The 27,576-nt window shown below is 38.7% G+C and overlaps 2 protein-coding genes and 1 pseudogene across 2 annotated transcripts in view; all 3 read right to left on the bottom strand.

The window, feature by feature from the left end:
• Positions 1–5,745: 5,745 nt before the first annotated feature.
• On the bottom strand, positions 5,746–12,345 carry LOC146463132 (neuropeptide FF receptor 2-like; annotated as a pseudogene).
• A 4,691-nt stretch (positions 12,346–17,036) lies between these two features.
• Positions 17,037–23,369, bottom strand: LOC146463131 (allatostatin-A receptor-like). The gene is made up of 5 exons (XM_085084840.1): positions 23,285–23,369; positions 21,698–21,853; positions 19,729–19,999; positions 18,955–19,209; positions 17,037–17,764 (listed from the first exon to the last, which is right to left on the bottom strand). Exons 2-5 carry the CDS (start codon positions 21,823–21,825, stop codon positions 17,390–17,392), a joined length of 1,029 nt encoding a protein of 342 aa, XP_084940966.1. The 5' UTR covers positions 21,826–21,853; positions 23,285–23,369; the 3' UTR covers positions 17,037–17,389.
• A 3,497-nt stretch (positions 23,370–26,866) lies between these two features.
• The window catches only part of LOC146463130 (pyroglutamylated RF-amide peptide receptor-like), a 2,098-nt gene continuing 1,388 nt past the window's right edge, over positions 26,867–27,576 (bottom strand). Inside the window, exon 2 of the mRNA XM_085084865.1 lies at positions 26,867–27,576. This exon is cut by the window's right edge and continues 257 nt beyond it. The gene's annotated coding sequence lies outside the window, so the exon portion shown is untranslated.

The raw sequence follows: 27,576 nt of genomic DNA, 5'->3' as shown, positions 1-27,576 counted from the left end.
GTTCTGACCTCTCTAGTTTTGTGTTGCTTTGGAGGTTCCATAATTTATTAATCATATTTTGTCAAAGGAAAACAGCCTTTTGGAATGAATGAGACTCTCACAGATAGCGATGGCTCTTAACCTCGAACGTATTTGGCTGAGTAAAGGAAGCACTCTGTTGCAAACTAGGTTGCAAGATGGATGATACTTTAACGAGTTTTTGTTTCAACCCTTGTTTAAACCTTATTCACAGATAGCAATGTCCAGGGAACGACTTAGAATGCACGCTAGCAAGGAGTTTGAAGTAAACCGCGAAAAGGACTGCCTTCTTAAATCCGTTCTCTTTCCCGATAAGTGAAAGTAAATTCCACAACTGCTCGATTGTTAGAGAATATTTTTTCATAGTAACTTACCTTCTTGTTTTTCGTTTCTTTTCAAGGTATTTGTAATCAATGGCATAATTTCATGAAAACAAGCTATTAAACTGGATTTTAAAAAGTGATAACGAGGTTGTCAAAAAACCTTTCAATCAAGTTTCTTTTATTGAGTTCAAAACAGGAATAAATTAAATAAAAAAGAATCGCTTGCCGAAAAATATGTCCACGAGAGGAAAACTTCCCTTCGATGCAGCAAATGAGCCCGCTTTGTGAAAAGGCTGTTAAATCCCCTTAAACAAGTTAACAGCATCAGTTAAAAACGTTGCAAAAACTATAATTCCAGCTGGAACGCATTTGGCTAAAAAAAGGAGACTCTGTTGCAAACTAGGTTGCAAGATGGATGATATCTTAACGAGTTTTTATTTCAGCCCTTGTTCAAACCTTATTCACAGATAGTAATGTCCAGGGAATGACTTAGATTGCACGCTAGCAAGGAGATTGAAATAAACCGCGACTCTCGAAACCCATGCTTTACAAAATAAGTGCTTTTCTTACTTATATCCAAAGTTAACTCACCTAAAAAAGCTACCTTCTAAGTACGTTTTCTTTCCGGAGTAGACAAAATAAATTGCACAACTACTCGATTGCTAGAGAATATTTTTTTATAATAATTTACCTTCTTGTTTGTTGTTTCTCTTTAATGTACTCGTGATATCAATGGTGTAGTTTCACGAAAACAAACTATTGAATTTGTTAACGTGTGGTAATTTAAACTGGCTTTCAAAAACTGATAACGAGGTTGTCAAAATACCTTTCAATCAAGTTTATTTGGTGAGTCCAAAATAGGAATAAATTTAAAAAAAGAATCGTTTGCCGAAAAATATGTCCACGAGAGGAAAACTACCTTTGATGCAGCAAATAACCCCACTTTGTGTAAAAGCTGTGAAATCCCCTTCAACAAATTAACAGCGTCTGTTAAAAAACGTTGCAAATTCTATAATTCCATGTATTCAACTGTGCGCAATAATTTATATCCTGTTTTCCACACAATACAACTTGATAGCTATCAATGAATACAACTTTCAAAAAATGAAATAAAATAAAATAAACGGTTGCTTAGAGTTTTTCGAAGTCTTTTCAGAGGTGCAGCGTATTTGCTTATTTGAGGAACAAACCGTGGTAGATATATGTACAACCATGTGCTATACATAGGAAACATGGGTTTCGATTAAATAAAGATTACATTTATTTCAAATAAAGTTGAATTACTCACAGTTATTTATTTATTTATTTATTTATTTTTTTTTTTTTTTGGTCTTTTCTAGTCGTTTCTCCCCATTTCTTCCAAGTAGAATAGGCCATACATTCTATATCGCCAACGTGAATTCGTTAAGTCTTAGTAACCGTGCCGTGTTATTGAAACCCCAGGCACGGCCGCTAAGCTCGCAAGCGTTAACACTAAAAAGTGACTGGGTGGAAAACGATTCAACCGTTGCTAGGAGATTAGAGCTACTGACCAATCACTGAACCGAAAATACAATAGACATTGTTTTTCGAATTTGTCTGCACGCGGTAAGAGCACTGTAAACTCCTTCCACCCCTTGCTAGTTACAAAATGTGAGAAAAAGATTACTCTCCCCTCATGGAAGGAGTCGAAAACAATTTTCAAATATATATTACTGGTCTGATATATTTGGGCTTTGAATATACTTAGTCTATTGGATTGCCGTTGGCCAAACTGTATTATATTGAAATTGATGATAATTTTTCTAAGTTAGATGAACAGAAGAGGGTCAACAAGTAAATTAATGAAGCAAAAAGTTCAATTAATAACATTTTATTCAGGATTTTTACAAACATTACTTAAAGCTTTGCAGTCCGCTCTTTCCAGCTTGAGCAAGCGCCAACTCCAACTTCTTTGGATGGCTTCAACATCGTATGAAATTTGTTGCAGTTCTGTAACGGTAGTTAATTTACTTTGCACTTCTAATAAGCTTAATGAGATATACATATTAATGGCAACAATCGCTATATAAATACAGAAAAAAAAACAAATCGAACACTTAAAAAAACGTCTTTCAAGCGTTGAACTGGAGTTAAGGTATTTTAAACGATGGTATTTTTTCTAAACCTGGAATGACGTTAGTTTATGGTTCCATGGCAATGGAATTAAAACAAAGAACAAAATATTCCGGTGAAACGGCTTTAAACTAACCACATATTTTGAACTCGTAGCAACTCTTGTTTCTAGTTTTCCCTCTCCCGAACATTGTCCGACACCTCTTCGTTACCAGACTTCTAGCGGCTTTTAAGACCCCCAGGAGCGGGCACCCTTTGCTTCCTTATATGGAGATGGGCATAGTTTCTTCTTACGGGCATCGCACGATTGATTGAGTTTGGTTCCTACCCGGGTGGGATTATGAGTTAACACTCGCGTGCTTAGCGGCCGCGCCTGGGATTTCAATAGGACGCACGGTTACCAAGACCGCAACGAATGCTGACAAATAGCCCTTTTCACGGTTAACTCTGCTCATCTGAATTGCAATGAAATCTAGCATGTATGTGAGGCCTTTTTGGGGCTATTTTGTAGTTTTAGCCCGAAATTGCCTCGCATCCACGTTGGATAACATTGTAATGCAAATGAGAAAAATTAACCGTGAAAAGGGCTATTTGTTATGCAGGCTAGGCTAAATTTGTTCTGATGTGTCAAACAGCACGTTTTTACTTGTTAATCAGGGCTATTCTTAAAGAAATAAATGGGGAAAAACGACCAGAAAAGACTAAAGACTACTCCATTGTGAGTAATTCAACTATATTTGAGACAAATGTTACATTTATTTAGTCCAAACGTATGTTTCCTATTGCCCATGCTACAACCTTGCAACTAAATCGAGAATGCTCAATTGGCTATTTTTTCCTCGCACCACTCATAACGCATCGATAAGCATGAAGAAGATTTTTTTCCTGCAAAAGAACAACGAAAGTGCTTACAGTCGGTTTAATTGTGACAAATCACATCCCTCAGTTTAAATTTTAAGCTATACCAATTTTTCAAACCCACACTTTTTGTTTCTTAATTTGTTACCAACCAAACCTTTTGATGCTACCACTGAGATGAGTTTCCGACAAGCAATTGGGAAATTCATTCTCAATATAGTGACAATTGAAGTATTTGAATATGCCGTAATTTACAGCAAGATTTTACATGTCAAATAATTTATACGGTACTTTGTAAGTGAGAAGTGAAGAGAAAGAAAGAAAGATTACCTGAAATGTGTAGTCATTGCCGTTTGGTACATTCAAAAGCCACATATACAGCAACTAATTTAGATGACAATCACGTCCTTTGAAGATCTTTACGTATAATTTAAAATGAGCACAGCTGAATTATCTTATTTAAATAAGGTTTATTCTTCGTGATGTTTTAATACTAACCAATAAAAAAAATGGCAGACTAATATTTCAGTAGAACGCACGTTTATTAAACTGCTTTCCAGTCCCTATCATCCGTTCAGAACTTCAGTACTTATATTTTCAAATTTTCGATTGTCGAGGTAGAAAACAGAAGAAATCAAAAGCACAGCGTCATTTAGTGGGACATGCTCTGTTGCACATAGCGCAATTATCAAGTCGAACTGAAGGATGGAGCTCACGTACCCTCTCGCCTTAGCGTCTCCATCCTCTAATGCCTGTACCACTACTGAAAAGGCTGTACGGAAGGTATACAACGAGTCATCCCTACTTGCCCATCGTGCCTCACACAGGGTTCGCAACTTGGCGCGCCGTTCTATCTCAACCCTTACTGCCGCATCTACATTTGAACTTTCGCTTGCAAACTACACAAATAGGTCAACATGTATCAAGTAAAGTCACAATTACTTGCTGTGTCCTGCAAGGGTCTGTTCTAGGCCCATTGTTTTTCCTATTATACATAAATGATATGCATCAGTGCTCAAGGAAGTTCAGGTTTTTCCTTTTTTCCGATGATACTAATCTCCTCTATGCTTATAAAAATTTGAAGACTTAAGAAACAGTTACCAATGCCGAATTACGAAATCTTTGCGACTGGTTAACTTTTAGTAAGCTAACTCTCAACGCAAAAAAATCCAACTTTGTATTTTTCATCCTTACCAAAAAAGGGTTTCCTATTACCCCAATATCACAATATTTCATAGCGAGAAAAATGGACAAACTAGTCTTGAGTCCAAAGATTTTATTAAATATCTTGGCGTCATAATTGATAAAAATCTTTCATGGAAATTCCACATTGATGTTGTCGCCAACAAAATCAGTAAAATTGTTGGCTTAATTGCTGAATTATGCCACTTCACACCACGGTGTATACTGTCAAACATTTATCAGTCGCTTATCCATCCTCATCTAATTTACGGACTCAATCGCTTCCTGGGGGCAGGCATTGAAGACTTATCTTAATGAATATTACAGTACTATTACAGTACAGAAGATAGGTCTCGCAAATTAGTTGCAACTCGTTAATTTTTCGACTTTTTTGTGTCTGTGTGTTACTCGTGATTTCTCTACCTCCCGTAATTTATATTTGTTCTGTCTTTGATTGTAATAAGTATAAATGCAATAATATTAATTTTATCCTTAAACAGTTCTAAGTCTGGCCCGCCTAGATTAGCTCTCGAGTCTTCTTTGCTAAATTTTTGAATTTATAAATAAACTTGAAACTTGATTTTGGAAAAACGCAGACATTGTGTAAACATATTGATACACTAATCTAAATTTTATAAAATAGGTTTTGTACTGTCTATCCCGTCAGAGTTTTCATGCATTGTTGCAGGTCAGAGTTACCGTAGGTTCGCCTGTGATGTAGTGGTCTGCCTTGAATGTAGGACACCGGGGTTCGTGCCCTCGCTCGTGAACCATATTTCCCAAAGTACGTTATATCTTGCTTTTACACGTTAATCACTTTGTTTCTTTGATGTAACAGATCATTACAGTGATCCTATGTGAAAATATGGCTGATTCACTTAGTATGAATATTACTTGCTGTGCGCTGTCTGTTTCATGTTTCATGTTGTATATTATTTCAGATCCTAAGTGAAATCAAACTCTCTGTGTTGAGTGAGCGACCCCGTGATCTTAGTGATATAATACGAATACTGATAAGCTGCAATATTTCAGTCACACGCTGTCACTGTTCGCCTGTGGTGTAATGGATATCACGTCTGCCTTGAATGTAGGAGACCGGGTTTCAAATCCTCGCCGGTGAACCACATTTCCACGAAGTATGTTATATCTTGCTTTTACACATTTACTTGGAATGTAACGAGCTTCTTGTCATATATACGTCGCACTTGTGTTGTAACTTTGTCCTGTTTCCAGGGTCGGGTCGATGGTTCTGCGGGGCCATTTCGACCCCCTAGGTTTCCCTTTCAGGGGGGTCAGTTTCTTGGCGGTTGTTGCAACACATCATTCGTTTTATCTTCTCTCTGAATCGTTTGTTCACCAGAGCATACACAATGGGGTTCACAGAAGAATTGAACATGATCATTATGGAGGTGGCTATGAATGTAACGTCACTAAACGTGTGCGCGGAGGTATAAAAACTAAGCATGTAGCTGATGGAGTCAGTTAACCAACACACGGCAAATATGACACTGACGATAACGGCCATCAGGGTGACTCTCTTTCGTAACATCATTACACCCTGAAATTTAAAACAACCATGTAATCAAAGGTTCATAGATTTTAACAGACTTTTAACTTTTATAGATTTCTATACAAGTTTACGTGAAATAAATAAGATGTTATGCTTTAAGCCGGAGAATAAATGAACAATGAAAGAGTGAAGCTCTTCTCTGGACCTCACTGTCAGCCTTGGTTGGTTCAACTATTAGGCCCTTGCTCTCTGCATATAAAGGAAAACTTCTTATCTATCGTCACCATCGCCTTCCAACATTGGAAGGATCACATTCGATCACATTCGGGCAGGTTTACGATTGTCAGCCCTGTAGCTTTATTGATGCTACATTTCCCACAGTCCGGGACTAAACCTCCATCCTCGTCGCCACATGTATTTCACCGTTGATTTCAAATGATCGAAGTGGATTGCAACCAGCTCAAAACTCGCCTGTCAATTCAACCGTCCATGCGCGCTACATTAAATAATCCCAAAAATGCCTTGTGCGCTTAGGTATTCCATGTAAACAAACGTGAAGCGTATATAGTACAAACATGACAGGGAAACTTGAACGATCTAGAACATGGAAATAATCCAGGGGCGGTGGAATGTGTTTCCCCAAACAAGGATAAAGGGAGAATTTTGAAGAGCAATTTACTTATGTATTTACTGGGGAGGTAGTGTGATAATCCTGGTTACAAAAAGGGAAAAACGACTTGTTGAAAAGTCTCTTCTGGGCAGGTCTCTGTAAGACCATTAAACGGTTTGATTGGTTAGGTTTATGCAGGTAACAAACAACCTTGAGAACTACAATTTAGGCTCAATTCCTGGTTGAACCACACTCTCACACATTTCCCTTTCATCATCGAAAGGTCTTCTCAAATTTGTTGAGGTACTCTTCACACTGGTCCCGCACTTTTCTTCAGTAAACGTAATCTCTCTCGCCTCCGTGAGAAACGAACCAACGACCGAATGAGCAAATGAAGGACCGAATGACTGACTGACTGACTGACTGACTGACTGACTGACCGACTGAATGAATGACTGACTGACTGACTGACTGACAGACCGACTGACTGACCGAGTGACTGACTGAGTGACTGACTGAGTGACTGAGTGAGTGAGTGAGTGAGTGAGTGACTGACTGACTGACTGACTGACTGACTGACTGACTGAATGAATGAATGAATGAATGAATGAATGAATGAATGAATGAATGAATGAATGAATGAATGAATGAATGAATGAATGAATGAATGAATGAATGAATAACGGAACGAACACATGCTTGGATGAATTGATGGATGGATGGACGGACGGACGGATGGATGGATGGATGGATGGATGGATGGACGGATGGATGGATGGATGGATGGATGGATGGATGGATGGATGGATGGATGCATGCATGGATGCATGGATGGATGAATGGATGGATGGACGGACGGACGGACGCACGGGCGGATGGACGGATGGATGGACGGACGGACGGACGGACGGATGGACGGACGGACGGACGGACGGATGGATGGATGGATGGATGGATGGATGGATGGATGGGTTGGTGGGTGGGTGGGTGTATGGATGGATGGATGGATGGATGGATGAGTGGGTGGGTGGATGGATGGATGGATGGATGGATGGATGGATGGATGGATGGATGGATGCATGGATGCATGGATGGATGAATGGATGGATGGACGGACGGACGGACGCACGGGCGGATGGACGGATGGATGGACGGACGGACGGACGGACGGATGGACGGACGGACGGACGGACGGACGGACGGATGGATGGATGGATGGATGGATGGATGGGTTGGTGGGTGGGTGGGTGTATGGATGGATGGATGGATGGATGGATGGATGGATGGATGAGTGGGTGGGTGGATGGATGGATGGATGGATGGATGGATGGATGGATGGATGGATGAATGAATGAATGAATGAATGAATGAATGAGTGAATGAGTGAATGAATGAATGAATGAATGAATGAATGAATGAATGAATAAATGAATGAACGAACGAAGGAATGGATGGATGGATGGATGGATGGATGGATGGATGGATCGATCGATAGATGGACGGACGGACGGACGGACGGAGGGAGGGAACGACGTATCGAGGGACGGACGGACGGACAGACGGATGGATGGATGGATGGATTAATAAATGAGTGAATAAATGAATGAATGAATGAATGAATGAATTGTACAGATGGATGGATGGATGGATGGATGGATGGATGGATGGATGGATGGATGGATGGATGGATGGATGGCTGCATGGATGGCTAAATAGATAATTCAATATCCTACTATTTTGAACCATTTTCAAACCTGTTGCTGATTATTAAATCCATCGAATTCTTCGCCTTTGCACCACAACTGATATATGATCCTGGGGTACAGAACAACCATTAGTGAAACTGGAAATAACGCCATAACAAGAAACCAAGTCAAACTGTAGGCTTTGGGAATCCATTCTTTGGGCCATACCGCAGTTCACCAATGCGTGTTCTTGTCAAAGTCCCTGGTTAGGAACTCTGGCATCATCATAATCACTCCAAAGATCCAAGAGCAAGGTATGATGACCTGAGATTAGAACGACAGAATTTATACTAGCATTACTATGTTGGACATGTTTTATGTTCATTTACAAATGTTGCTGGTGTTCATGTATAATCTGAAAGGTATCGAAATTTAAATTTGATCTTTTCAAAACAGTCAAAATTGGCGAAGGAAAATTCCAATTATCGTGGGCACCCAACGACAATAATTTGGAAAAAGGACCGTAAAGGTCGTTTTCTGTTGTCCAACTTTGCTTTTGAGTCTTTAATTGTGAACGTTGGTGCATTTTACTTTATTGGAATTCGTAAACTCAATTTCTAAGTAGAAGAAACACATACCAATTCTTTGAATTTACGAGCTTCTGTTGGCTTTCCGAAAATCCTAGCTTCACTCAGAATGCACACTTATGAGATGCATGAACTGTATGATAAACATCACAAGGTATCCCCTATCCAAATTTCTTACTAAAACTCAAACATAAAGTCATATGAAAACGATAAAAAGGTCTATCTTATATAAAGTACAGTCAGCTCTCTCATAGCGACCACTTCTCGTAAGCGACCACCTCCCGTAAGCGACCACCTCGTAAACAACCGTTTTGTTTCTCAGTTAAATACTGTTTTAAGAGCTCTCTCGTAAGCGACCACCACTCAAATTTCTTAAGGGACCGCGACCACTTTTTAGGCCAGAAATTACACATATTCTTTTGTTTTCTGTTTCCGGTAAGTGACCACCCAACATAATCACGTATGATCGCTTGTAAATCATTACTCAGAAGTGACAAAGTTCAATTTTGATGACGCTTCCCCGGACTGCTGACAGATAACGACAGTTCACAGACAGAGAAGATGGCTTTAATTAGATCTGTAGGTAAACGGGAATTGGTACAGTGATTTGTTCCAAAATGAACCATGAACGATGTTATACAAAGTTTCATCAGAAGAATGAATAGATGTGAAAAAAAATAAATAAATTAGTTTCTACAGTGTATTTGCCTTATTTTAGCTGCTAAGGTGATATTTTTATGTAATTAATTAATCAATCCAGTATTAGGATTAGTTTGTTTATCTTTCCCGTAAGCGACCACCTCCCGTAAGCGGCCACTTCTTCGTGCACCAAGGGTGGTCGCTTACGAGAGAGTGGACTGTACTCAAATTCAGGATTAGTTGTATTCCTAGACATAAGGGGGTTATAGGTGACAAGACAACAAAGAAAATGCTATTTTCTGTTCACAAATGCGAATATCTCAAGCGATTTAGGATTTTCAACAGATGTTCACCGTTTTGAGCTCTGGAGAACCACTGAACTATCGCTTTATTTGCTAAATTCTTGGAACTTTTCTTGCGGGCATAAAATTAAATTGATTTGCTTTTGGCTTTTTTTTTTATTCTTATAAACGTTACTGACGATCACAAATTATCTTCTCACACATTTTACAAATTCCCATAAATCAAAACTACACAATTCAGTAACTTAATTCAAAATATCACATGATTATACAATAACTTGCATCTCAATAAAAAATCAACAGGTTCTAAAAAGGATATACAGTAGGGGAAATTTATAATGAAATGAACCCTGAGTTCTTTGCTTTTATGTTAACGTAAAAAAGCTAAAAACAAATGTCGTTAGTTCTATTCAGTGCACTACATTAAGATTTCTTGTTTGAGAAGTCATGCCTTCGCACCTCGTTACGGGATCGCAACACCTCGAAATAAAAGGGAGCTTAGGCAACGACGATGGCAACGGCAAAGACAACGTCACCTGAAAATATATCTTTATTTCATTTCTGCTACTTCGCGATTATTTAATCTCGCTCAACTTTTACAAAAATGGCGAACTATCCACGAACCAAATTGATAGGAGTGGCATACAAGTTAAGAAAGAAAATAATGGAAACACCGTCGTGCGTTCACGTTCTCCAGAAAACCGTAAATATTGTCATTTTACGTTGTCGTTTTGCAGAGGACGGCAAAGAAATGTACCAAAATATAAAATGCACGTGCAGAGCGATTGTTTTTGCTTATTAAACCTATTGTTTTGCGGCGTTGTCGTTGCCGTCACCACCGTTGTTGCTTAAGCTCCCCATTAAAAGCAGAGGCCTTACACCAATTTGTCTTCATGAGTAAACGTACACGACAAATACAATAACTTTAGGTATACCTTCAGTTTGCGTTTTGAAACTTTACACAGACTTCCAAAGGGGTTAACCACGGCATGGTAACGTTCAATTGCTATGGCAACCAGAGTAAACACTGATGCGCCACTTCCAACCCAGGCCAGGGTACCTCCTGTTGCCAACCGACAGAGCACTTTGCCAGTCATTCCATCCGGGTGCGTGAAAGTGTGTATAAAAATGTACCGTGGCGCAAAAAATGTGGCTAAAGTCATGTCGGCGATAGCCAGGTTGATAAGGAGGTAGTTCATTGATGTTCTGTAGAAAATTAAAGAAGTTAAGAATGAATTGAAACAGTTAATATAACCCTGTGTCAAAAGTAATTTCGCTTTTTTTATTGTGCTTTACTACGCTCCGTGATTGGTTGGCAAAATTCTCACCACTATGTCAACCAATGAGCCACTTTGTCAACAATGGCTACACGGTAACCTTACAAAACCACACGACACTCATGAGATTAGGAAACGTTCTCCTTCGTCAACGAGCTTTAGCAAAGACCACGGCGACAAAAGCAAAAACGTCATTATTCAAATGAATTCGCGTTTTCTGAAACGTTGTCGCGATCATTTCAACTCGCCTTAAATGTCAAATGAAGGTGAAACGTCCTGGAGTTAAATTCCTGGAGACCGCACTTAAGTTTAGAGAGAGAAAGAAAATTACTCCCCGTGTGTTTATGTCTTTGCAGTGACGGCAAAGAAATCTACGAAAAAAAGTGTAATGCACGTGCAGATTTGTCGTTTTAGTTATTAAGCCTATTGTTTTTTTGTTTGTTTGTTTGTTTTGCTTTATTTTTACGTTTTCGTTGCCGTTGTCGTCGTCGTCGTCGTCGATGCTAAAGCTCCCTAATATCGAGTATGGAACGTATCAAGGCCACGTCGTAATTCTCTGTCTTTGAATATTTCAAATTACTTTAAAAATTCTTATATCAGACTACAATAGCTATATAATTACTAGTAAAAAGGTAGAAAAAACATTTTGACTCATGCGTGGGATTATTCTTCGTTTCTATCCAACTGCCGCAATCTGGGTATACTGAAAAGGTCATAGAGATATACGTGGAATTATCATGCAAAAATACTATACAAATACGAATACAGAGTTAATCATGGCCATACTGGGTATTGTTACGTTACAACGTGTAGAATAATACTAATGACAACTACAACGAGAATCTGGATTGAACGGATAATTTTAAATTATCCATCGTAAAAAGACTCCGCAAAGGCTTCCTTTCCTGGATTGGCTCTGAAGAAAGGCAAACGCTTCAGACGTCAGCCTTTCAATCTCTTTGTGTAAGCCAATATAGCAGCTGAGCTCAGTTCCTTTTTACGTTCCCACCAACGCAACAACGCTGTTTCCTTCCATTCCGACTCCACTTTTTAATCCTCGAACATCTAATAGTGACATCATCATGAATTTAGTTTAAATAACGTGTGACCACGCAGCTCCCTACTGTTTTACCTCATATCTTTGTTCTTCATTATCACGACACAAACCAGAGTGTTTCCACTGATGTTTAATATGGCCAGAACGGAATGCACTGTTGTTATGGCAATCTGAGCCGAATTTGAATCTGCGTACGAGGACATACTTCAGAAGGCGCTTCAATTATTCCAGCTATAAGAACAAAGGACGCAAAACAGTCGTGAATTCGTGTAAAGTGGCTGTTTTCCAAAAGTCCATTCTGTTTATATTTCTTCACCACCACGAACTCGTGACAGCTAAACATTATCCTAATATTTGCTCTCTACTTTGACGCAGCTAACAGCCGCTCGAAAGATTCAAATCAATGTTTTCATGTTTTGCTGTATTAATTAATTAGCTGCTTGGAGTTTGACAACCATTTAACCATTTTCGTTTCGTGTTTTTCTGTGGGGTAAATTTTAGGTCAATATAGAAATGAAGTAATAAATGTCACGTATTTGAGTGCTTAATCACTAGGCCATTTCTGTTAAATTTTTCTTTTTCCATCTCTCGACCACCCCACGTTTTATCAAAAAGGAAAAACGAAAAAACAAAAAAAAGAAAAGAAAAGAAATCAGGAGTTTTGGATTCGCTGCCTGTTCGCTTCATTCGGCTGTTTTTTATTTTATTATTCTTTGTGTATATCTCACTTTGATCCTGGCATCTAAATCGGCGCTTGTCACGACCAAACTAAAGGCAAATTAAAACATGCGATTTTGTGTAATTTTTTTCGCACTTTTTCAATGAAACTGTTGTTGCGCTCAAGTTGCAGTTTTCGATCGCGTGTAAACTAGCGGCGATTATTCTGCGATTTTAGTCACCTCGATGTCGAACAAATTCGCAGGACTTTTCCCGAAAACCTACCACAATATTGCATTGAAATCACTCTTAAATTGCGACGGGTTTACACTTGTGGTTTAAAGTGGCAAACCTTGCGCAAGAAAAATTCCAGTTAAGTGCAACTGTGCTTGCATGAAAAATCGCACGCGTACTGCAGTGGGTCGAAGTGCTGCAGGCGATAAGGCGATTCCACTATGACAGCGGAAATAAAAGATATGCGTCCATTTTGTCTTCAATTAGAAATATGGTTTTTTAACCTAAAATTTGTCTTGTTCTCGCGAGACATACCTTAATGTAAAACTGAGAATCAAAACCGTCGTTTCATTAAAAAAAAACATGGATATCGTCGTTACAATTGGGAAATCCATTCCCAATATAGTGAAAATTAAAGTATTTGAACATGCGGTAATTTACAGCAAAATTTTACGTGTCAAATAATTTACATGGTACTTCAGTTGTATGTGAGAAGTGAAGAGAAAGAAAGAAAGATTACCTGAAATGTGTTGTCACTGCCGTTTGGTACATTCAGAAGCCACATATACAGCAACTAAATTAGATGACAATCACGTACTTTGAAGATCTTTATGTATAATTTAAAATGAGCACAGCTGATTTATCTTATTTAAATAAGGTTTATTCTACGTGATGTTTTAATACTAAACCAATATAAAAAATTGGCAGACTAATATTTCAGTAGAAGGCACATTTATTAAGCTACTTTCCAGTCCCTATGATCCGTTCAGAACAACAGTACTCATATTTTCAAATTTTCGATTGTCGAGGTAGAAAACAGAAGAAGCCAAAATCACAGCGTCATTTAGTGTGTTTATCTTTACGATTGTCAGTGATATTACTATTTGTATTTTGAACCGTCCTGTTTTCGATTCTTTTTAATAATTTAGGCGGGTCCACCTGAAATTGCCTTCAAAACATGTTGGTATGTCTACTTTAGAATTGACAAGTCCTATACCGATTGTAGATATTACCGATTGTAAGGCGCTTTATCGTGATATTTTCAAAGTTGAAATATAGACGAGTATATAAATACCTCTTTGAAATGAAGAAAAATCACTTTTTCTTCCCGTAACTTTTATGGTTTTAGCTCATGGTAGTGTTTCTTTATTGGGTTTGATTACTTTTCTTGCAATTTTTTCGGTTTCCTGAATTTTGGGGAAAATCCAGAAGTCCAAGATGGCCGCCATTTGGCAAACAAGACCTAATTACCACGTCATATGACGTCATCACTTCACAATAAGGACCTCAAAGGAGATATCTTGAGACGTACTATCTATCCTCTAAGTCTCATTGTCATAGCTTTTATACTTGCAAAGTTATGGAGAGGTCGCAATCAGCCCCTCCGGGCGGTCAGAAGACAAAGAAAAGCCCAGTCTACCTTACATGGCATTGTAAAATATTTCGGATGCAAAGCATTTTAAAAATTCTTTACAACAGTCGCAAACCTTTACGGCGTTTGTACTTTTATGTAACCATGATTAATATTTTTATTGTCTAAACCTTCTTGTCTTTAGCTTCATGTCGTAGTATACATGGATCCCTGAAAGGGCAGTACGTACATCCTGACATAATAGTCAATCAGGAAGGCACTGTTAACGCAGCGGATGCGTTGAAAAGCCCTGAAGGTTTTTTTTTTTTCAACCCGGAATGGCTAGGCCTGATTAAAACAGTCTTCTCACTTTATCAAGGGATCTTGTCTTTTAAAAGTTTGTTGCCTTTGTTTCTTAAAATCTAACAAGACAATACCTCAGCGCGAGCTTACGCGGGCCCTTGTTTCTTCATTGAATGAGGGCATGGCGGGCCGACCCACCTTAGCAAGTATTCAAGTGCTATTGCGCACGCTTAGTACCCTCAACATTCGCTCCTAAGTTCTTCTGGGTATTCCAAATGGCGGTGACAGAAGATCCAAGGAAATATACCGAATCACGTGACCATACCAACTCAATCGCAAGCGATTATCGGGAGATTGCAATGTAATTTTTCAATACAAGGGGTGAATGGAGTTATGTTAAAACAAACAGTTGTATTATATTCGAGTGTTCCATTGTTTTCGCCGAGGCAATAGTTAAGGTAAACCCTTCTTAAGATATTCCTTATTACATATATCATATCATGTTAGAGACTTGCTATCAAGTTAATTGAATTAAATCTTCTGACCAGACACTTTGATATTACCAGGTGATTACACTATCTTTTGGAATTGTCTAAGGTACCTGATAAAGATACATTTGAATTTTCGCTTGCAAACTACACAAATAGGTCGACATGTATCAAGTAAAGCCACGATTACCTGCGGTGTCCCGCAAGGGTCTGTTCTAGGCCCATTGCTTTTCCTATCATACATCAATGATATGCATCAGTGCTCAAGTAAGGTTAGGGTTTTCCTTTTTGCCGATGATACTAACCTCCTCTATATTGATAAAAATTTGAAGACTTTGTCAATGCCGAATTACCAAACCTTTTCGACTGGTTAACTTCTAATAAGCTAACTCTCAACGTAAAAAAATCAAACTTTGTATTGTTACATCCTTGTCAAACAAGGGATTCTTATTACCCCAATATTAGAATATTTGATAGTGAGAAAAATGGACAAGTTAATGTTGAGTCCAAAGATTTTATTAAATATCTTGGCATCATAATTGATAAAAGTCTTTCATGGAAATTTCACATTGATGCTGTCGCCAGCAAAATTAGTAAAACTGTTGGCTTAATTGCTAAATTACGCCATTTCACACCACGATGCATACTGTTAAACATTTATCAGTCGCTTATCCATCCTCGGCTAATTTACGAGACTCGCTTCCTGGGGTCAGGCATTGAAGACTTATCTTAATAAAATTCTTATTCCCCAGAAAGTAGCGCTTCGCATGATTTATTTTACCGATGGACGTGAACATGCTGTTGCCTTGTTTGCCGATGCGAATATCTTACCTTTGACGTTTCTATAGTACAAGTCTGTTTCCAACTTAATGCACGACATTAATAACAGTAACACGCCTATAAACACCCTGAAACTGTTTCGGAAAACTTCCAATGTCCATTCATATAACACTCGAGCATCTACCCCTGGAAACTTTTACGTCCAAAATTCTAGACTAGAAATACATAAACGTTCTTTTTCGCGATTAGGCGTAAGACTGTGGAATGAGATACTGCGTCGTATAGAGTGTTTTCACATGACGTCACGGCGGTCATGTTGGTGTCCCAAAAAAAAAGAAATGGCGGCAATGTTGGTGTCTCAAACTAAACCTCTGGGAACTGAACTCTATTTTGCTGCAGATACTTTCTTTTGTTTCAGTAAACCAATATGGCCGATAGTCACGTGAACGGAAACGCTCTATAAGAGATTTACCTAAGAAAGAATTCAAAGGAGAAATTCGCCGGCTTCTCCCTCAACATTTTGGTAAATGAAAAATAACTATATTGAAACGCCTATTACAGTACAGAAAATAGGTCTCGCCAATTAGTTGCAACTAATAGTGTTTGTTACTCGTTTTTTGTCTACGTCCACTAAACTCTATTTGTTCTGTCTTTAACTGTAATAATTATAACTGCAATAATATTAATTTTATTCTTAAAACAGTTGTAAGTCTGGCCCGCCTAGATTAGCTCTCGCTATCTGCGGGCAAGTCTCTCTTCTTTGCTAAATTTTTGAATTTGTGAATAAACTTGAAACTTGATTTAAGGAAAACGCAGACATTGTGTAAACATATTGACACACTATAAAATTATAAAATAAAATATATATAGGTTTTGTACTGTCTATCCCGTGGAAGTTTTCATTGCTGCAAGTCAGAGTTACCACTGCAGGTCAGAGTTACCATAGGTTCGCCTGTGGTGTAGTGGTTTTAAAGTCTGCCTTTAATGCAGGAGACCGGGGTTCGTGTCCTCGCTCGTGAACCATATTTCTCAAAGTACGTTATATCTTGCTTTTACACGTTAATCACTTTATTCCTTTGATATAACAGATCATTACAGTGATCCTATGCTGATTGCTGATACACTCAGTATGAATATTACTTGCTGTGCGCTGCCTGTTTCATGTTTCATGTTGTATATTATTTCAGATCCTAAGTGAAATCAAACTCTCCGTGTTGAGTGAGCAACCCCGTGATCTTAGTGACGTAATACGAATACTGATAAGCTGTACTATTTCAGTCACACGCTGTCACTGTTCACCTGTGGTGTAGTGGATATCACGTCTGCCTTGAATGCAGGAGACCGGGATTAGAATCCTCGCCAGTGAACCATATTTTCTCGTAATATGTTATATGTTGCGTTTACACGTTTACTTGGAATGTAGCGAGCTTCTTGTCATAGATACGTCTCACTTGTGTTATAACTTTGTCCTGTTTCCCGGGTCGGGTAGATGTTTCTTTGGGGACATGTCGACCCCCTGGGTTCCCCTGTCAGGGGGTTCACGTCAATTTCTAGGCGGTAGTTGCAGCACATCATTCGTTTTATCTTCTCTCTGAATCGTTTGTTCACCAGAGCATACACAATGGGGTTCACAGAAGAATTGAACATAATCATTATAGAGGTTGCTATGAATGTAACGTCACTAAACGTGTGCGCGGAGGTATAAATACTAAGCATGTAGCTGATGGAGTCAGTTAACCAACACACGGCAAATATGACACTGACGATAACGGCCATCAAGGTGACTCGCTTTCGCAACATCATCACACCCTGAAATTTAAAACAACCGTGTAATCAAAGGTTCATAGATTTTAACAGACTTTTAACTTTTATAGATCTCTATACAAGTTTACGTGAAATAAATAAGATGTTATGCTTTAAGCCTGAGAATAAATGAACAATGAAAGAGTGTAGCTCTTTTGTGGACCTTACTGTCAGCCTTGGTCGGTTCAACTATTAGGCCCTTGCTCTCTGTATATAAAGAAAAACTCCTCATCCATCGTCACCGTCGCCTTCCAACATTGGAAGGATCACATTCGGGCGAAAAGGTTTTACGATTGTCAGACCATATAGCTTTATTGCTGCCACATATCCGCAGTCCGGGACTAAACCTCCATCCTCGTCGCCACATGTATTTCACCGTTGTTTTCAAAGTGATCGAAGTGGATTGCAACCAGCTCAGTACTCACCTGTGAATTCAATCGTCCATGCGCGCTACATTAAATAATCCAAAAAATGCCTTGCGTGCCTTTTTATTCCATGTAAACAAACGTGAAGCGTATATAGTACAAACATCACAGAGAACCTTGAGCGATCCAGAATTTGGAAATAATCCAGGGGCGGTGGAATGTGTTACCCCAAACAAGGATAAAGGGAGAATTTTGTAGAGCCATTTACTTATTTATTTACTGGGAAGGTGGTGTGATGATCCTGGTTACAAAAAAAAAAAGAAAAGAAAAACGACTTGTTGAAAAGTCTCTTCAGACCGGGCCTCTATAAGGTCATTGAACGGTTTGAGTGGTTAGGTTAAGTGATCTGAAGAACAACCTTAAGATCTGCAATTTAGGCTCAATTCCTGGTTAAACCACACTCTCACATATTCCCTTTTCATCATCTAAAGGTCTTCTCGAATTTGTTGACGAACGACCGAGTGAAAAAATGAGGGACCGAATGAGTCACTGACTGACAGACTCACTGACTGACTGACTGACTGACTGACTGACTGACTGACTGACTGACTGACTGAATGAATGAATGAATGAATGAATGAATGAATGAATGAATGAATGAATGAATGAATGAATGAATGAATGAATGAATAATGGTATAGATGGATGGACGGATGAATGGATAGATGGATGGATGAATGGATGGATGGATGGATGGATGGATGGATGGATGGATGGATGGATGGATGGATGGATAACCCAACATCCTACTATTTTGAACCATTTTCAAACCTGCTGCTGATTATTAAATCCACCGCATTCTTCGCCTTCGTACCACAACTGATATATGATCCTGGAGTACAGAACAACCATCAGTGAAACTGGAAATAACGCCATGACAAGAAACCAAGTCAAACTGTAGGCTTTGGGAATCCATTCTTTGGGCCATATCGCAGTGCACCAATGCGTGTTCTTGTCAAAGTCCCTAGTTAGGAACTCTGGGATCAGCATAACCACTCCAAAGATCCAAGAGCAAGGTATGATGACCTGGAATTAGAATATAGAATAGATACTAGCGCTACTGTGTTAGACATGTTTAATGTTCATTTACAAATGCTGCTGGTGTTCATGTATGAATCTGAAAGGTATGGAAATTTAAATTTGATATTTTCAAATAACAACATTCAAACCTGACGATGGAAAATTCTAATGGGTACCCAAAGACAATAATTTGAAAAAAATTCTAGAAAGCTCGTTTTCTGTTGTCCAACTTTGCTTTTGAGTCTAACAATATACATGAAAAAATTTCCCCATTCCTATTGGCTAAGAGAAGTGCAGTTTCCAGTTAACATTGTGCAGAAGAGAGGTAATTCAACAACAACAAACGTCGTTAGTTCTATTCAGTGCACTGCATTAAGATTTCTTGTTTGAGAAGTGATATCAAAACATCTGCCTTCGTACTTCGTTACGGGATCCGAACATCCCTAAATAACAAAAGCAGAGGCCTTACACCAAGGTAACTTAATAAGTAAATGTACATGACAAATACAATAACTTTAAGAATACCTTCAGTTTGCGTTTTGAAAGTTTACACAGACTTCCAAGGGGGTTAACAACGGCATGGTAACGTTCAATTGCTATGGCAACCAGAGTGAACACTGATGCGCCACTTCCAACCCAGGCCAGGTTACCTCCTGTTACTAAGTTACAGAGCACTTTGCCAGTCATTCCATCCGGGTGCGTGAAAGTGTGCATAAAAATGTACCGTGGCGCAAAAAATATGGCTAAAGTCATGTCGGAGATAGCCAGGTTAATTAATAGGTAGTTCATTGATGTTCTGTGGAAAGTCAAGGATGAAATGAAACAGTTAATGTAATTTAAACCTGTGTCGAAAATAATTTCGCTTTTGTTTGATTGTGCTTTACTATGCTCCGTGATTGGTTAGCAAAATTCGTGCCACTATTGCAATCAATGAGCAACTATGTCAACAATGGTTACATGGGAACCTTACGAAACCACAGAACACTGATGAGATCAGGAAACGTTCTCCTTCGTCAACGCAACAATAGGGAGCTTTAGCAACGGCGACGGCGACGGCAACGAAAACGTCATTATTAAAACGAACTCGCATTTTTTGAAACGTCGTCGTGATTTAAATGTCAAATGAAAGTGATATTTCCTGGAGTTGAATTCCTGGAGACCGCACTCGAGTTTAGAAGGAGAAAGAAAGCTCGTGCACATGTGTTTATGTCCTCCACAAAACGTCCCATCAGGAAATTTCACGTCCTAATCGTGCAGTGACGGTAAAGAAATGTGCGAAAGAAGTGTAATGCACGTGCAGAGTTGTCGTTTTGGTTATTAAGCCTATTGTTTTTTTTTTTTTCGTTACCGTCGTCGTCGTTGATAAAGCCACAGGTCACCAAAGCGTATGTGACACAGGTTACCATGCAAGCGTGATTTAAGAGTTTGTATGGAGTTAAAATTAAATCGAAATTTAGACAACAATTTTCCCTAAAAAACCCACAAAAAAATATACTGTAAGTCTGAAAAAGTTTACCCGGTGTGTTTTGCTGTGTTTTCAATTCTCTTCAGTGCTTCCAAACGCTGTTTTGAGCGGCTTATCTGTCAGCAGCTGGTCCACGTGCATCACTGTATTATGTTAATGGACGTTCCATTAACATAATACAGTGATGCACGTGGACCAGCTGCTGACAGATAAGCCGCTCAAAACAGCGTTTGGAAGCACTGAAGAGAATTGAAAACACAGCAAAACACACCGGGTAAACTTTTTCAGACTTACAGTATATTTTTTTGTGGGTTTTTTAGGGAAAATTGTTGTCTAAATTTCGATTTAATTTTAACTCCATACAAACTCTTAATTAAAATCACGCTTGCATGGTAACCTGTGTCACATACGCTTTGGAGACCTGTGGTGCTTGTGCTTGTGCTTATGTCGCCCCTGTTCTCACTGGTGAAAACGGCGACATAACATGACATAAGCATAAGCATAAGCACAAGAAAAACGAACACGTTCATTCTTGTTGTGCTTATGCCGCAGGTGTTCCCATTTGCTTAAGCGGCGTTTGAGCTTCTGCTTATGCTTCTGTCCTATTGAAAACCAGCCTATATAGAATAGAATATCAGTACCGAAAATTTCCATGCAAAAATACTAACATAAGACGAATGTGGAGTGCATCATGACCATAACTGGGCATTGATACAATGTGTTGGATACTAATAACAACTACAACGAGAATCTGGATTGAACGGCTAATTTTAAATTGTCCATCGTAAAAGGACTCCGCAAAACCTTCCTTTCCTGGATTGGCTCTGAAGAAAGGCTAGCGCATATTGAATCTCTTTGCGTTGGTCAATTTATTCAGATGAGCTCAGTTCCTTCTTACATTCCCATCAACGTAACAACGTTGTTTCCTTATATACCGACTCCAGGATTTTCTCCTCGAACATCTTATAGTGACATCATCATGAATTTAGTTTAAATAACGTGTGACCACGCAGTTCCCTACTGTTTTACCTCATATCTTTGTTCTTCATTATCACGACACAAACCAGAGTGTTTCCGCTGATGTTTAAGATGGCGAGAACGGAATGCACTGTTGTTATGGCAATCTGAGCCGAATTTGAATCCGCGTACGAGGACATACTTCAGAAGGCGCTTCAATCATTCCAGCTATAAGTAGAAACAGTCGTGAATTCGTTCAAAGTCGTTGTTTGCCAAAGTCCCTTCTGTTTATATCTCTTCATCACCACGAACTAGTGACAGATAAACATTATCCCAATATTTGCTCTCTCCTTTGACGCAGCTAACAGCTGCCCGAAAGATTCAAATCAATGTTCTCATGTTTTGTTATATTGTTTAATTAGCTGCTTGGAGATTGACAACCATTTACATTTTTTGATGGTGCTTAATTTCAGTAGCAGTACAAAGACTTTAAAAATCTGTCGTCCAGCCTTTTTTTGTGGGGAAAATTCTAGGAGAATATGGAAATGTAGTAATAAATGTCACATTAAAAATTCACGTGAGAATCTTTAACCATACACTGGTGATGTTAATTGAAAATGACCATTCGTTTTCGATTAAGGAGGAGCTGAAGGAAAGGAAATTTGAATACTCTATCAGCAGAGGGCGATTCTGTGTTATTCCGAAATGTTTGCTGATATCCGATGACAGTCAACTTATGGCAGACGTGTGATTGGACGCTTATCAGCATTTCTAATATTGGCCCTACTTTTTTGAGTGCTTAATCACTAGGGAATTTCTATTAAATGTTTCTTTCCCATCTCTCGACCACACAACTTTGGATCATAAAGGAAAACCAAAAACAAAAACAAAAAAAAGGGAAAGGAAAGAAAAGGGGGGTTTTGGATTCGCTGCCTGTTCGCTTCATTCGGCTGATTTTATTATTCTTTGTGTATATCTTACTTTGATCCTGGCATCTAAATCGGCGCTTGTCACGACCAAACTAAAGGCCTTTTTAAAAATGCGATTTTTCTGTAATTCTTGTCGCACTTTTTCAATGAAACTGTTATTGCGCTCAAGGTGCAGTTTTCGATCGCGTGTAAACTAGCGGCGATTTTTCCGCGATTTTAGTCACCTCGATGTCGAAGAAATTCGCAGGACTTTTCCGGTAAACGTACAGCAACATTGCGTTGAAATGGGTTGACACTTGTGATTTGAAGTTGCAAACTTTGCGCAAGAAATATTCCAGTTAAGTGCAATTGAAGTTGTATATAAAATCGCAAGCATACTGCAATTGATCGAATTGCTGTAGGCGATTAGGCGATTCCACTATGACAGCGGAAATAAAAGATATGCGTCCATTTTGTCTTCAATTAGAAATATGGTTTTTTAACTTAAAATTCGTTTTGTTCTTGCGAGACAGACCTTAATGTAAATCCGAGAATCAAAACTGTCGTTTCATTAAAAAAAAATAAATGGATGTCATCGAAAATAACTTCGTCACAATTTTGGAAATCCATTCCCAATATAGTGAAAATTAAAGTATTTGAATATGCGGTAATTTACAGCAAAATTTTAAATGTCTAATAATTAATATGGTACTTTGTAGGTGAGAAGCGAAGTGAAAGAAAGAAAGATTACCTGAAAAGTATAGTCATTGTCGTTTGGTACATTCAGAAGCCACATATACAGCAACTAACTTAGAGGTCAATTGCGTACTTTGAAGATCTGTATGTATAATTTAAAATGAGAACAGCTGATTGTCTTACAATACTGCCAAATGAGCCAAAGAACCAATATTGGCAGACTAATATTTCAGTAGAAGGCTTTCCAGTGCCTATCATCCGTTCACAACATCGGTAGTCATATTTTCAAATTTTCGATAGTCGAGGTAGAAAACAGAAGGAGAAAATCAAAAATTAAGCCAAAAGCACAGCGTCATTTACTGTGTTTATCTTTACAATTATCTGTGATATTACCATTTTTACTTTGAATCTTCCTGTTTACGACCCTTTCTAATACCTTAGGCGGGTCCACCTGAAATTTCCTTCAAAACATGATGTTTTGTTTACCTCGGAATTGACAAGTTAATCAGTATAGGCGAAACTGTGTTTACATTTTTTGCCTCATTAACATATGTTTTCACTATCTGATGACGCTAATAAAATTAAAAACTCTGAATATTGAAAGGCATAATAATTACTGTTTTCTCTGAAGATTTGAGCCTAATACATCCAATTGTTTCGGAGAAATTATCTTCTAAAACCTCGAAGTTTTGCAGAGAGTGTATGGCTCATTAACTTTTTTGCCACCCAGCAATTTCGCAGTTTTTGATGGTTGATATTTCCTTCAATATTGCTTGCAAAGAGCTGAAAATTGCACAAATTACTCAACTTAATCAGCTCTTTCAACTTTTACATTTAATTCATATATACAGCTACGGCTTCTATGAGTTAAGTCGTATGCTAATGAATAAAAAAATGTAAACAATGACGTCAGCAAAGATTCGCATATTGGATATAGCAGTTACAAGGTGCTTTTGCATTTAGTTCATGTACAGCTTCTTCGACAAAAGTTGTCCAAAAAAAGTGTAAAGGCGTACGCGAGAATACCGAAAGGTAGTCTGGAAATACCCAATAAATTTCAATCAAAGCTCAGAATCCATAATGCCTTGACCGTACAGCGAAGACTTGAGATGGCGGGCAATATGGATTCTGAGCTTTGATTGAAATTTATTGGGTATTTCCCAGACTACCTTTCAGCATTATCGCGTACGCTTTTGCTCTTTTTTTGGACAACCTTTGTCGAAACATCTGTATGCAGCCACGGCTTCTATGAGTTAAGTCGTATGCTAATGAGGAAAACATGTAAACAATGACGTCAGCAAAGATTCGCCTTTTGGAGTTAGCACTTGTAAGGCGCTTTGTCATTATATTTTCAAAGTTGAAATGCAGGCGATTCCTTTCCATCTCTTCACCTCCACGGGTATGTTGCGAATTCGCAAATAAGCAGCTCCAAGTGGGGTGATAGCTAAAGCGGCAGAGCCCTGCATCGGTATCGCAGAATTCATGGGATCAATCCCGTTCAAGCCTGAATTTTTTAAGGGTTTCTTTTCGTATCTGCTTTAAAAATGGCCTAAATAACCGCAATGGTCATGCCTTTATCAATTCTGTCATGCGCAGTTCAAATATTCTCGGTTTTCACGTGACGTCACCAAATTCTAGAATTCAAAACTGGGAGGCCTACAAAATTTTTACCTTCATTCAAGGAAAGATTACCTAAAAATATGTCTGTTCACAATTTCTTAGCTCGATGTCGTGCTTCCTTTTGAAAATAGAACAGTTTCAATTTCCGAGTTTCCATCGTGCGTGACATTAGGAGGACGGCCGTGACAGAGCTTTTCCGTATCGTAAAAATGACTCTTCGGTGATTTTCAGCATTCTAATCAATTTAAGTTTGAGGAGAAATATTAATCTAAACATTCGATAATTCACAAGCGCAAACAAACATCTTTTCTGGCAAAAGTGAACTCCAGATGTTTTTTTCCTATTTCCAGCCGCCATGCTTGTGCCCCTCAGAGGGACACAAACATGGCGTCTCCATACTGAGCTCTATAAATTTATGTGGAACATTTTGTCAAATAACTCGAGTATGGAATGCCGCACAGACCTGACACTTGGACAGATGCGTTATTTATTTATCCTCTATACCATGTCAATTTCTTGACTTCATTCATGGAATGGTTTCGATTTTTTTTTTTTCAATGGCGTGACAGTGAAAACCGAGAATATGAATTTTAAGCATACACTTCCATCAAAGAGTAAGCTACAGTTGAAGTACTACAGTTCTATTTTTCTCAGCAATATCAAAGTATCGACTCAAGTGACAGAGCGTGTGGGGAGCCTAACTTAGGCCGCGGCTTAAGACGATCAGTGGGCCTCCATATCTGTTTATGAGTGATTTATTTTAAGTAGATAAATGGTTTTCTGGTCTGGGATGCAAGCCTTCTTGTCACCGTCGGCAGTAGACAATGTTTAGATATGATTGTTGGAAAAATTGAAAATGGTTTAGAACATGGTTTAAACTGTCTTTTAATAACTGACCCTAAGAGTATTACGACTATGACACTTGGAAGATAAATAGCACAAAATATGTTTTCTGGTGTCTGTCCCATAGTTTTCATTGTTGAAGATCAGAAGGAAGGGACTGGCTTCTTTTCATATATACGTCGCTCTCGTCTTGTAGCTTTCTCCGGTTTCCTGGATGGGGTGGATGGTTCTGCTGGCTTACGTCATGATTACGTAACGTCGGCCATCTTGGATCCGCCATCTTGGATTTCCCCAAAACTTCAGTAATTAAGCCAACAAAATTAATCTAAAAATAATCGAAACACTAAAACGAGCGAAAAAAGTTGCTGCATTAAAATTCAATTTTTCTCTATTTAGAACACGTCTGCAAAAAATGGTTGTTATGGATACATCCAATTCAATGACAAAGGGAGTGGACAGAGAACTCTTCACGCGTTTTATCGAGTACGAGTATTGTCAAGTCTTTCCTGTTTACCATTTTAGTTTACAAAGTTGCGTTTCTACAATATCAGTTAATCTCTCAGTTAATTCCCCGTGTTCACGTTTGCACCCACACACCCCGTGGTCTAGATAGGATAACATAAATATATGTTATTCCCCGGCCGGAAGGTCTGTACTGCGAAAAACTGTGTCCTAGGTCTTGCGTACGACAAGAAGGCACAGTTGTTCCCAATGCGGACCCACCTTGACCGATGAATAACATTTTTTTCTGCGAGAAAACAAGGCCCAGGTCTTGCAAAAAATCACACAGCCGAACCGGCCGGGCCTTTTTCTGGTTGTCACGTCACGTGACTGGGTGCATAACTAATATACCATACATTTACCATGAGAGGTATTTTACAGCTAACTTTAACCCTTTCTATAACGGAAGGTGATTGTGCCCAGGGAGACCTTGAACCTGAATAACATTTTCAATATTTGAGCAAACACGCTGAAGCTACAGGCCTTTTCTCAAACATATATCTGGAAAAAATTTCATGCGCTTGGTTAGTGTTGATCGACGTTGATGTTTCGATGGCAACCAATTTTTGACAGGCAGTTTTTTTCATAGAATAGAAAATCCAGCTTTTTGAAATGAAGAAAAATTTCGTTTCTTCCCGTAATTTTTATGTTTTTAGCTAATAGTAGTGTTCCTTTATTGTTTTTTATTTACTTTTCTTTCAAGTTTGGCGGTTTCCTGAAGTTTTGGGAAAACCCAGAAATCCAAGGTGGCCTCTATTTGGTAATCATAACCTAATTACCACGTCATATAACCTCATCACTTCGCGATGCTGACTTCAAAGGAGACGTCTTTGGACGTTCTATCCATCCTCTAAGTCTCACTGTCATACCTTTTATACTTACGAAGTTATGGAGAGGGGCACAATAAGCCCCTCCGGCCCCAGAAAACAAAGAAAAGCCCGGTCTAGTTACGGCTACGAAATTTATGTCGCATGGTAAAATATTTCGAATGCAAAGCTATTCTCGGAAGATTTTTATAATATTTTAGATCCCAAGTGAAATCAACTGTCCGTGTTGATTGAAAGACCCTGTGATCTTAGTGATTTAGTACGAATAAGCTGTAGTATTTCAGTCGGCCGCTGTCACTGTTCACCTGTGGTGTAGTGTATCACGTCTGCCTTGAATGCAGGAGACAGAGTTTCGAGTCATTGCCGGTGAACCATATTTTCACGTAGTATATTATATCTTGCTCGTACACGTTTACTTGGAATGAAGCGAGCTTCTTGTCATACATGGGTCGCTCTTGTGTTGTAACTTTGTCTTATTTCCAGGGTCGGGTGGATGGTTCTGCAGGGCCATGTCAACCCCCTGGGTTCCCCTGTCAGGGGGCTCACGTCAGTTTCT

This window comes from Pavona decussata, unplaced genomic scaffold (assembly GCF_977016875.1).
Source record: "Pavona decussata unplaced genomic scaffold, jaPavDecu1.1 SCAFFOLD_180, whole genome shotgun sequence".
In the NCBI taxonomy this organism is placed as follows: Eukaryota; Metazoa; Cnidaria; class Anthozoa; order Scleractinia; family Agariciidae; genus Pavona; species Pavona decussata.
The sequence above is the reverse complement of the archived record's forward strand: the minus strand, read 5'-3'. Positions and strand labels throughout refer to the sequence as shown.

Bases quoted from the DNA above. Each gene is read 5' to 3' on its own strand.
- LOC146463131 (XM_085084840.1), bottom strand. From the start codon at position 21,825: ATGTCCTCGTACGCGGATTCAAATTCGGCTCAGATTGCCATAACAACA. The intron at 19,210-19,728 runs GTATTCTTAAAG...TTCTAATTCCAG, and splicing joins TTTCAAAACGCAAACTGAAG to GTCATCATACCTTGCTCTTG. The intron at 17,765-18,954 runs GTTTGAAAATGG...TTTAAATTTCAG, and splicing joins GATTTAATAATCAGCAGCAG to GGTGTGATGATGTTGCGAAA.